The sequence below is a fragment of the Rhinopithecus roxellana genome, chromosome 2, assembly GCF_007565055.1.
Source record: "Rhinopithecus roxellana isolate Shanxi Qingling chromosome 2, ASM756505v1, whole genome shotgun sequence".
Taxonomy (NCBI): domain Eukaryota; kingdom Metazoa; phylum Chordata; class Mammalia; order Primates; family Cercopithecidae; genus Rhinopithecus; species Rhinopithecus roxellana.
In genome coordinates, this window is record NC_044550.1 from 145,814,886 (window position 1) to 145,826,390 (window position 11,505).

Consider the following 11,505-nt stretch of genomic DNA (forward strand, 5'->3'; position numbering starts at 1 on the left):
CAGGAAGCTGCGAACGAGATTAATGCGTTTGACCGCGCACCTTGTGTCACTGGAGCTGAGAACACTTTGTTCCTTTTGTTTCACTCAACTTGCCGACATCTAACTCAGGAACACGGGTATGCAGCGTGTTTGACAAATAAGCCGAGATACGCCAAACATAGTCACACAAACCAATAGATGATTGGAAGTTCCGGATGTAGTCAAAATAAACGCTTGCGTTTGACCCAGGTTTCACATAACACCAGTTCCATAAGGCACTTACGCCGCTAACGGAGCAGTGCCCCTGAAAATAGCCCACAGGGGACACATCATTTAAATAAATGTGTTTCTTTCCCTGAACGGAAGTTCAGTTCTGCTCAATTATCATTAATTTTGCTCCTTTATTTCCTTTGCGGGCGTGAACGGAGAAGTCTTGCTCTTTGAGGTTTTGCGAGCTGGACTTGGCTGGCAGAGGTGACCGGCAATCCTTCACACGGCGGAAAAAGTGCGAGTGTGTGTGTACTTGTGAAAACGTGTCGTTCCAGAAAAAGTGGAAACGTAGGTGGAAAGCTCAGTGCACATGTTGGCGACACCTAAAAACCATGTTCTCGGTCCTGAACCTATAGAAGCGGTATCCCAGGAACGAGTCTGAGTCTGTGCGACAGGGCACAGATGATTCGACAAACTTCAATGACTGCACCGCATTCGTGCATTAACTCCATTGAACAGTAAATCCAGCGTCTCCACTCGCGGCGCCCACGTGCGTGGATAAACGCGGGAATTCGGCAGCCCTCAACGTCACTCTGCAGACATTTCCGGGCTGTGAGAGAGTTGGGGTGTGCGGCGGGGGAGGGGAGGGTCTGATATCTTCAGGTTGAGAGTCAAGTCCTGGGGGAGCGGCATGGGCGGGGGTGGCGGGGGAGAGGCGGAGGATGGAGCGCGAACCAGAAAGCGCAGAGGACCCTCGGCCCGCGCCGCACCCGCTGTGATTAGCTCCAGCGGCGCTACCCGGGAAGGCGGACTCTTTCTTAACCCTGGTTGTCTCCTCCTCCCTCTTCCTTTTTAAAGGACGCCTTGCGGGCAGAGCTGTCAGCAATCCCGCTGCCGTTTGTACTTGGCCGCGGCGGAGCTGACTCCTGCTCCTGTGACAGATAGGGGCGGGGGCTGAGCGGCCGCCTGTCCGGGGTACTCGCACGTGGGGAACAAATTCTTTTCTTCCGGCTCCTCTCGGGACCCGGCGATCGCCACAAGTTGGGACTCTGCAGCGCTGGAGTTGGCAGCCCCGGGCGCGATGGCTCCCTTGAGGAATGGGGAGGGAGGTGGCCGGGGGGTTGGCGCGCCCCTCGCGCGGGGAGCGCTATGAGCCGGGCAAAGGGCGGCAGCGACAGCCCCAGCAACTGCCTCTGCCGGCGCCTCCCGCGGGCCCTAGCCAACTCGCCCCGCGCACCATGCTGACTCCCGGCCTGCGGAACTCGTAGTGCAGCCCCTGTCGCCTCCCCGTTCCCTGCTATCCCACGCAGGACTGGCTTCGGCCGCTGGGGCCAGCCGCTTGCGACGTGTCCCTGGGGAGGCGGAATCGCTGTGCGCCCTGATCCCGGGCTCAGCCCTTCGCTTTCCAGCTGCGTCCTGCTCCGGGCCGCCCAGGGAGCCCAGTGGCGATGGGGGCACTGCTGGCGCTTTGCCTTCTCCTCGGCTGGCTGCGCTGGGGCCCGGCGGGCGCCCAGCAGTCCGGAGAGTACTGCCACGGCTGGGTGGACGTGCAGGGCAACTACCACGAGGGCTTCCAGTGCCCAGAGGACTTCGACACGCTAGACGCTACCATCTGCTGCGGCTCCTGCGCGCTCCGCTACTGTTGCGCGGCGGCCGACGCCCGGCTGGAGCAAGGCGGTTGCACCAACGACCGCGGCGAGCTGGAGCACCCAGGCATCACCGCGCGTAAGTGCGGGGCCCTTGGGGACAGATCCCCGCCCGCCTAACGGCGGCGGCTGCACGTGTGCGCGGGAGGACGCACAGACCCAGGAAGGTCTGTGCGCCTTCCCCGGTCTGTGCGCCAAGGGGACGCGGCCGGGTTGAGGGAATCAAGGGATGAGCGGGTGGTCGTGTTTCAGATCATGGTCCTTTATTTATTTGCAGTCCCGCTTCCCGCCACTTGCGGTCTCTGCGGGTCGGCCCAAGGGAAAGTTTGCCAGGAACAGTGAGGAGCGCGGGGCTTGTGCCTGGTGGCCCGGGGGAAGACAGCTGGAGCTCCCGGGAGAAGGGCCGTGCGGGTTAAGCCAGGGTAGACTTGGGTTTTGGTGGGGGGGGGGGGGGCGAGGGTGTCCCATTGCGCACCCTTGTCACTTCGGGAGCTTCGGGAAGTGCCGAATGCAGGGAATCGCGACTCTTGTCGCGCGCTCAGTTGCAGGCCTTCAGGGCTAAGAAACTACAGTCACTTTTTTTTTTGTCCTATGATAGCGTTTCTAAGCCGCGGCCCCGTTCTGCAGACTTCCTTTCAATTCTCTGAATCGAATTACCCTCTCCGGCCCAACCCCTATTGTCACGCCTTTCAGAAATGCCCAGGTCTTCGAGGTGGAGATTTAGAAACAAGGGTCGAAGGTGCTTCCCCGCCCCCTATTCTCACGTAGGAAAACACGGGTCAAATTTCCGCTCACTTCAGAGCGGAATAAATCACGACCCCAGCAAAGAAAATTTACACCTTGAAAAAAAGTCTTCCACCTGAATCGGAACATCAGGGAAACGCTTTAGAGCTTGAGGCGAGGGTTTTATGGCGGGGGAAACCGGAGAAGCGGGCGGAGATGAGAGCGGGTGACACCCCAGGATTCCAGAGAGCCCAGGTCTGGAGCCGGCAAGAGAAGGTAGCCGGGAAAGGGAGGAGAGGCTGGAGAGATCATTAAAGGTTCCCCAACGACCCCTCCCCGCAAACTGATAACCTAGAGGACAGGGGAGTCTGCCCTCCATTAGTGCTCCACTAGAGGGTGAATGTTGGGGGTCAACATTTCCAAGCTAGAGGATTTGGGAAGTAGTTTCTGGAGAAAAGATGCTCAGTGGAAAGTAGGGAAATCTAGGCCGTTCTGGCCTGTGAGAAAAATACAGACTCTTCCCCACGGCTTCACTCACTCACCCTGGGGGACCCAGCTGCTCTCTGGGAGTAAGGGCAATTGCCCAGTCTGCAGCAGGGGCTCCCTCTGCGCTCCCTATTCGGCTCGGTTACCAGAGGACAGCAAAAGGGAGAGGCAGTCTCCACACTCCTTGAGTCTGGGATCAGGCAAACCCTGATGGACCTTGGCTCTATCACCTGCCGGCCTTGTAACTGAGGCAAGTTAGTTAACTGCTCTGGATACCTCTTCTCATTTCTAAAGTGGGCATATTGCTCTCAAAGGAGTTAAGTGTTTGGTGACCTGAGAGTGTATGAATGCTGAAGCCAGGGCTAAGTAAATGGTAGTTACTCACTTTGCCTTTTCTTGCACAATGGTGCTAGTAAACAGGGGAGGATGGGAGGGACACAGAAGAGCTTATGCCTAGGAGCCCACAAATAGTTGATAGTTACCTGTCTTCACTGGCTCTGTCTATGGGAAGGCACAAACTTGTCTGATCTATTTCCACATCTGGAAAATGGAGCTTATCATGTCAATCTCACAGGGTCTCCATGAGACTTTAATCAGATAATGAATAAGAAAGAGCCAGGCACACAGTAGGGACTTAATCAATGCAGGTTTTCTTTCTTCTACCTGTAAGCTGGAGACTGTGTCCTACCACGGCTCTATCAAGGGACATACCTGGAGAATTGCCCTAGGGGATGCCTCTGGGCTTGGAAATTTTATGTCTGCCTTGTAGAGGGAGAAGGAAATTGGAGTTTGCTCTGTTTGAGGGATGCTTTTATAGAAAGTCTGGGCCGTGGACACCAAGAATTGCCTCGTGAGCTATCTAAAGTTCAGTCTGACTTCTCAGACTTGGATGGGAATTGAGAGGCATGGAAGCTGGAGTGGGTATTCCAAATCTTTCCTGGAAAGAAGAAGCCAGAGCTGGCAATTTGTGGTATGGTAGGAGACACAGTAGATTGAGCCCTCTGTGAATTTCTTTATACTGTTCTTTCTGGAGTCTCACAGAATCCTGGGTCTGTGTGTAGAGGGGAATCTCATTTGATAGGCCTGGCTCTATTTGCTTAGACTGGAGATTCTTGGATGGGAGATGGATTGCCAGCCTAAGAGAGGGGTCAAATCTCTTATTGCCTCACTGTGATCCAACTACTAAAACCTGCATTTAAACCCAGAATTATTGTAACCCCTAAAATTCACCCTTTCCCTCCAGTGCCTGAACAGGAGAACAGATTCCATTTTTTTTCTGACTTCCAGATGTGCAATATGATGGTTAATTGCTAACAGAGGTTACGGTATCTGTTGCTTCCTCCCTGCTAGGAGTAGCGAGAATATTACATCATCACGGTTTGCATTGCATGTTGCAGGTTACCATTAACAAGCTCTGAAAAACTGAGCTGACAACAGTGAAAATACTGAGTCTGCCACCTCTCAACCCTCAGCTGCCCAAGCGGAGCTCAGAGTCTGGGAGATCCTCATCCGAGCATCTGTTTATGTCTGTTTTTGCCTTTTAGAGCCTGTCTACGTCCCCTTTCTCATCGTCGGCTCCATCTTCATTGCGTTCATCATCCTGGGCTCTGTAGTGGCTATTTATTGTTGCACCTGTTTGAGACCCAAGGAGCCCTCGCAGCAGCCAATCCGCTTCTCACTCCGCAGCTATCAGACAGAGACCCTACCCATGATCCTGACCTCCACCAGCCCCAGGGCACCCTCCCGGCAGTCCAGCACAGCCACGAGCTCCAGCTCGACAGGCGGCTCCATCCGCAGGTTCTCCTTTGCCAGGGCTGAGCCGAGCTGCCTGGTGCCCTCGCCGCCCCCGCCATACACCACGAGTCACTCAATCCACCTGGCTCAGCCATCTGGTTTCCTGGTGTCACCCCAGTATTTCGCTTACCCCCTCCAGCAGGAGCCCCCCCTGCCTGGGAAGAACTGTCCAGACTTCAGTTCCAGTTGACACGCCCAGGCCATGAATCCACAAGTCAGTCAAATGGCAGACAGGTGGAGCCCTGCTGCCATTGCCACATGCAATTCTGAGAAAATTTCTCTTGTAACTGATCAGTGTCATGGAGGAGCATGCTAGGAAAACACAGCACCTTCTAATTTGAGAGTTCCTGGCTCCAGTCACAGAATGGCTAAACCAGAGAACTGTTTTCTGGTTTTGCAAACATGTGATCATTACATTTCAATTTATGCTACTTTTATTCAAAATATGCAGCAGTTTGACTTTAAAGTTGCAAATTGGCTGAAAATGTTTTACTGGACATTCAGCTATGCTGCTTAGAAAAGGGCCACGTGTTTCTTTTTCATATAAGTTGTTCATTGAGTTATGATAGAAATACATTCATAAATAAGCAAAGAAAAATACCTAATTATAATTATCGAAGGTTCACTTAAAAAATTAACTATTAGGTAAACTTAAGGGGCAGTGAACAATCTGTTTATGACTTCGGGAGTAACCTAACCATGAATAATATTAGCATAATGAGAACATTTACTTTTTAAATAAATAACTAGATTTTGTTTAAAATATGAGGTTTTTTCCAGAATACAAGGTTTCAATAACTACATGAGGAGTTTAAAGTTTTAAATATGTACTCAGACATTCATTGTAACACAGAGTCTATGTAAAATCATTTCCCCCACCCACTGGAGGGAGTATTTATTGCAGACATTTTGTTCAGCAACATTTAGTGTTTCCGTGAAAGTTGGACAGTTGGGGCTTAAAACATTTATTTGTAAGATGAGCTATGTACAAATGTAAATATTTGTAATTTAATGTATTTACCACATTGACTGTACTAATTATTTAGTAGTCATACTGTAATTTTTATGTTAATAACTGTGGAGTTCAAAGTCTAGCTATTGGTATAATCATCTAATATTATATATATCTCCAGTGCCACTGGATTTTATGTCTGATGACTATATATTTGGGCATATATCTTGTTGGATTAGAATAAATAAAATACTTTATGTTTTCATGAACTCTATTGAAATTTTAAATGATTCGTTTTATCTCTTTAGCAATGTTTTTGCTATTCAATGAAATGAAATGTCTTTAACACATACTTCATATTTTAAATAAAAAAATTCCATATCAGGGCTCGTGAAAGCAGCAAAGGAAGTGAATTTTTATGGCAGTCTCAGTCTCCAGCCCTCCGATGGGTTATTTGGCCTGTGGAGAATTCATCATTGGGACGTTTCTCATAAGAATATGGATTTCTGGCTTCTCGTGACATACAGGACGTGGCACCAGAGGTTCTGCACTGCCTTGGGGTCAGGTCAATCCTCTTCAGACAGGATACCTGCCATTTGCCAGCCTCTTGCCTGGTCTCCCCACCTGGCCCATCTATTTCTGCTATGTTACCTACCTGGTCCTTGCAGGTGTGATTTGAAAGCCCAGATTTATAGGAATTCATACTATCATATGTCACTCTCAATTTTCAAACACAACTAGTTAGAGGCAGAATTCTGTCCTAAAAGAGTTGTTTGGCCTTGTCTCTTCGTTTTCTAGTTAAGGAAACAAGTTCAAAGACATTATGCATCTGCTCAGTCTAAAGGCAGAGGGGCTCTGACTTCTAGTCTCCTGCTTTATCCTGTATCTAAAAGCTGTCTTTCAGGTTTCCCAAATTGTTCAAAATAATCAAGGAAAGAAAGAGCTGCATGTAAAAGGATGAACATTTATACACATGTTCTTGGGTGCAATCCTACACTATTAGACTAGTTTTATTTATGTTTGTGGTATATTGGTCCTTTTAATGGTTTTAAGGTAACCTTATTAAAGCTCTTCTTATGAGCCAAGCATTAAGTATTAACACGTATTAACTTGTTTTATGCTCTCAACAACCCCAACAGAAAAGTATTACAATTCCTATTTTAAAGATTTGAAAGCTGAGGCACAAAGGAATGAAGTAACTTGCCCAAGGCCCTGCAGCTAGTCTGTACTGGAGTTGATATGCATAAACAGATAGATCCAAACAGCAAGGGAACACCTGCTTTGAGATTTTGATTGTTCTGTGTACAAAATTCATCGGAGATTTTAAGAGAATAAGCCTAAGCTTCAAACGCAGTGATTTGGGGCCCCGTTGGACCCCAAAATGAGCTCTCCTTAGAACAAATATTTTGTGACATCCCTTTATCAGTCCTAAAATGAAATTTATAGATAACTCACTACACACATGGTTTTTTAAAATCAATAGAATGCCCCAGTGGTAAATAGAAGAAAGAAAGGGAAGTAACTTATTTCTAAATGTAAAGGCTTGGGCAGACTTAAAAAAGACACAGATGCTAACCCCTTACTCAAAATTACCATGATGTGACAGCTTCAGATCCAGATGGATGCAGTTGGTCATTCTGGCAACTCAGATAAACACAATTGCACAGATGCCATTAATGTGATTTTTCCCAGCAAAGTTTGATCATCCTTTGATTTGCACAGTGGCTGTATATCTGAAGAGTTCAATGTATACTAGGGCAGTGCAAAAAATATAGGTAAAATGGGATTACATTTTTTTTTTCACCAGTAGGAATGGTGGACGTTCCAAAGTCATGTCGACGGACATCAAGTCTTTGTTGTGCGGGCTGCTCCATGCATTGTAGGATCTTTGTTACAACTGAGTCCCCCTCAGTGAGTGCCAGTAGCACATCCACCTCCGCCCCAACACTCTGATGCTGAAGATTCTCCCATGCAATTCCACCATGTGCCCTAGAGGGTGGAACTGTCCCCACTGAATACCATCTAGTTGTCAGATTTCTCTAGTAGCTGTACTTTTATTTGTCATCCCTTTGGAGAACAGTTTATGTCCATTAGACAAGTTAACGCTAAGGAATTCATAGAGTTCACATCTGCAAATTTCCCTTCCTGATCAGGATGCCCCAGTCAATTTAACTGGCCATAAATTGTTTAAAATTAGAGAGATATTGTGTACCTCATTGCAATATGGCATTTGGTGATACTAGATCAAATCATATCCCCAAGTAATTGGTGATATGCAGTAAATGCCTTTGACCTTCTCCCTGGAAGCTATATAGCTGATATGATTATTCACAATGTTAGGTAAAAAGCCTATCCTGTGGCAGATTTCTAGATATTGTCCCATTCAACAATTCTTTGCTGAACACCACTTATGGGTTAGGTGCTGGGTGAGAAGAATAAAAGATCATTAAAATGCACTTCCAACTCAAGGAGCCACTACCTATTACAGGCTCCAGCATGATGACAAAGACAAATACTTGTGATAAAATGTCATAGATGCTTTATAAAAGAAGCACCATATCTTTTTCTGCTCTCTGTGGTAACCGCGATTACAAGGGAGTGCAGGATACCCTGGCAGCACTTACAAAGGACACTGTTCATCCTGGAGATGTTGACATTGGACCTGAGCCTTGAGAGACACATAGGATTTGAATGAAGAAGACAGGGCAGAGGAAGAGAGGGGGGCTGGAAATAAGGGAAAAATATATCAGGCAGAGTAAAGAATTCATAGACAGACACAGAAGCACCCACCCATGAGCCTGAAAGAACAAGGAACATTTAAGAACCCAGAAGAAGACTGGGTGCTCATGCCTGTAATCCCAGCACTTTGGGAGGCCAGGGTGGGTGGATCACGAGGTCAGGAGATCGAGACCATCCTGGTCAACATGGTGAAACCCTGTCTCTACTAAAATACCAAAAATTAGCCAGGTGTGGTGGTGGGCACCTGTAGTCCCAGCTACTCAGGAGGCTGAGGCAGGAGAATTGCTTGAATCCAGGAGGCAGAGGTTGCAGTGAGCTAAGATTGCACCACTGCACTCCAGCCTGGCAACAGAGCAAGACTCCGTCTCAAAACCAGAAACAAACAAACAAAACAAGAAGAAGAATGAGGCTGGAGAGAGAAGCAGGTACAGATTAGAGATCTTGAACACCACGGCATTTGAACAGATGTCAAATGCAAAAGGGAGTCTGGAAGGATTTCACAGGGGAGGGGAATGGGATCATTATCTTCATTTTAGAAAGATTAGGCTGCCAAGGTCAAATAAAATCACTTGGAATTTCCAAGGAGCTGTTCCTCACAATCTGCTAAACCACCAAATACAGGGGAAACTTGTCTGTTTTTGTTACTTTCAGAAAGAATTTGAATCTAACATCCTCATACCATGATTATTGTGAAAAATAGAAGTTCTGCATTTTGAAAGGTTGTTATGCCAATCATGGATAACATTTATTAAGCACCATGTGTCCCAAGTGCTTTACGAATTGTATCACTGAATCTTCACAACCCTGAAGAGGGGATTAGCATCATGCCTATCATGCAGATGAAGAAATCAAGGCGAGAAGGTTAAACATTGTGCACAAGGACAAACGATACCATAGGGGACAGATTTGAACCAGGAGGTCTACTTTGAAATTCTATGTTGTGTGTGACATTAGCCCTAGGAGGTCTAATTTTGTCAGTAAAACAAAAATATCCAATGTACTTTTCAGTAAATCTATTGGGGAAAAAGTGATCAATTGTATCATATTGTACATATCCTATTGATATCAGGGGATTGTAATAGTCAAGAAGAGCTTATGCTGCATTATGAGAATGTGAAATAAAATGAAGCATGAATAAAAACACTAGATGATAAACATTTCTCCCTTTACACATGAGAAATGGGATTCCAGAAGGTGATTGAGCATGGATTTTGAAGCTGTAATGCTTGGGTTTTCTGGGTGTGTCACTTAAAAGTGGAGTGACTTTGGGCCACTTCAGTTCACTGTGTCTCAGTTTTCTCATTTGTAAAATAGAGACATTAGTACTACCTTTTTCTTATGGTTGCCTTGAGAAGAAGTTACAGACACTGTCTCTTGTCACTTGCATTCTAGTGGGCAGAAAGCTGTGTAGTAAGGATAAATAACAGAAAGCAGATGAAATACTTCAGAATAAAAATGAAAGGCTAAGTACTGTGGGAGGGCAGACATCACTTTTGATTAGGGGTAGGGAACAGAGAAAATGGTCCTCCAGTTTGATCGAGTAAGTCCTTGATTCATGGGCCCCTTTGGTACTTGGTCAACTTCCTGCTATTGTCTGGAGTCGGGCATCCTCTCATCCTGTTGGGTACTCATGGTCTGTACATTTCTTTCATCATCTGCTTTAGAGAGCACATTTGTAGCCAGGTGTGGTGGCAGCCGCCTGTAATCCCAGCTACTTGGGAGGCTGAGGCAGGGGAATCGCTTCAACCTGGGAAGCGGAGGTTGCAGTGAACCAAGATTGTGCCATTGCACTTCAGCCTGTGTGTCACAGTGAGACTACGTCTCAGAAACAAAAACATAACGGTTCCTTGGAGACAAATCTATTCTAAAATAAGTGTGCTTTTCTAACCAAAAAAAAGCACATTTGACATAGTAAATTTGCTTTAAAATGGTTATGTTCCAAAGTGAACAGATTGTACACTTGTCCAAATGGATAATTCCTTATTTTCCCCACCTGTTTCATTTTTGTTATTAGCTACTTCTCATGGTGAATTTACCAGATTGACTTGACTCGATAGGAAATTTTCTCTCTAAAATGAGATAACCAAAAAACTTCCTGAAAGTAGATACAGTCACAACCAGGAATTTGACAAATTTCACTGGGTTGGGATTTTACCTTTGCATAATCCAAAACATTTATTATGTGTTCAGGAAAACTAATAATTCATAGGCATGTTAAACTATTAAGGGAACAAGCTGTTAACATATTTTTGTATGTACATGACTATTTTAAAATTGCAATTAAATAGTTAATGAAATTATTCTGACAGGAAATCCTTATTTACATTGCTAGTTTCATGTACTTGAAAGTAATAAAATGGCAAGAGGTGTTTCATATTTTCCAACAAATTTTATTAGCCTATTCATGAAATTATCTAGGTTAGGAAGACCTTTCTTCATTAAAGTGAGGTAGTTCTGTGTTACTGAAATGAAAGCTTTAGGTTAGAGATGCCCTACGCATACAAAAACAAAATTTAAATGGAGATGACACATTGAATTTATGGAAATGTATTTCCAGTTTGCTTTTAGATTATGGTAGTATTAGAAGGCATCTTAAATTACAGGTCAGTGGAAGCACGTGCTTATTTTAAGGAGAATGGAGTTGAATGTGAAAATTATTTGATAGAATTCAGAGGTAACATATCCATGAACTGTTTTGCTGTGGTTTTGAATGGAGGTCCCCACCCAACTGTCGTCCCTGGGAAGATTGTGGGAGAGGACATGGGGCTCCAGGCAGCTAAGCACGCACGGCCTCAGTCTAATAAAATCAGATGCTCCTCAAACTGCCTCTCCAGTGCCTCTTTGAGAACTAATCCTATTCTAGTAATTTACCTAATTGTATTTTCAGTTGTTTCTCTTTTACCAAAGGACACTAATTTTTGCTGAAGTGATTGTTCTCGTTTCTGATGCTGTCGATACTTCTGTCTCATGTGCTCA

The 11,505-nt window shown here is 46.0% G+C and overlaps 1 protein-coding gene across 1 annotated transcript; it reads left to right on the plus strand.

Moving 5' to 3' along the window:
* Positions 1-924: 924 nt before the first annotated feature.
* On the plus strand, positions 925-6,064 carry SHISA3 (shisa family member 3). Its single transcript, XM_010363720.2, has 2 exons — positions 925-1,914; positions 4,589-6,064. The coding sequence occupies exons 1-2, from the start codon at positions 1,638-1,640 to the stop codon at positions 5,026-5,028; spliced, it is 717 nt and encodes a 238-aa protein (XP_010362022.1). The 5' UTR covers positions 925-1,637; the 3' UTR covers positions 5,029-6,064.
* The last annotated feature ends 5,441 nt before the right edge of the window (positions 6,065-11,505 follow it).

Excerpts from the sequence above, each read along its gene's own strand:
- SHISA3 (XM_010363720.2), top strand. The coding sequence starts at position 1,638 with ATGGGGGCACTGCTGGCGCTTTGCCTTCTCCTCGGCTGGCTGCGCTGG. Across the intron at positions 1,915-4,588 it reads GCACCCAGGCATCACCGCGC|AGCCTGTCTACGTCCCCTTT; the intron begins GTAAGTGCGGGG and ends TTTGCCTTTTAG.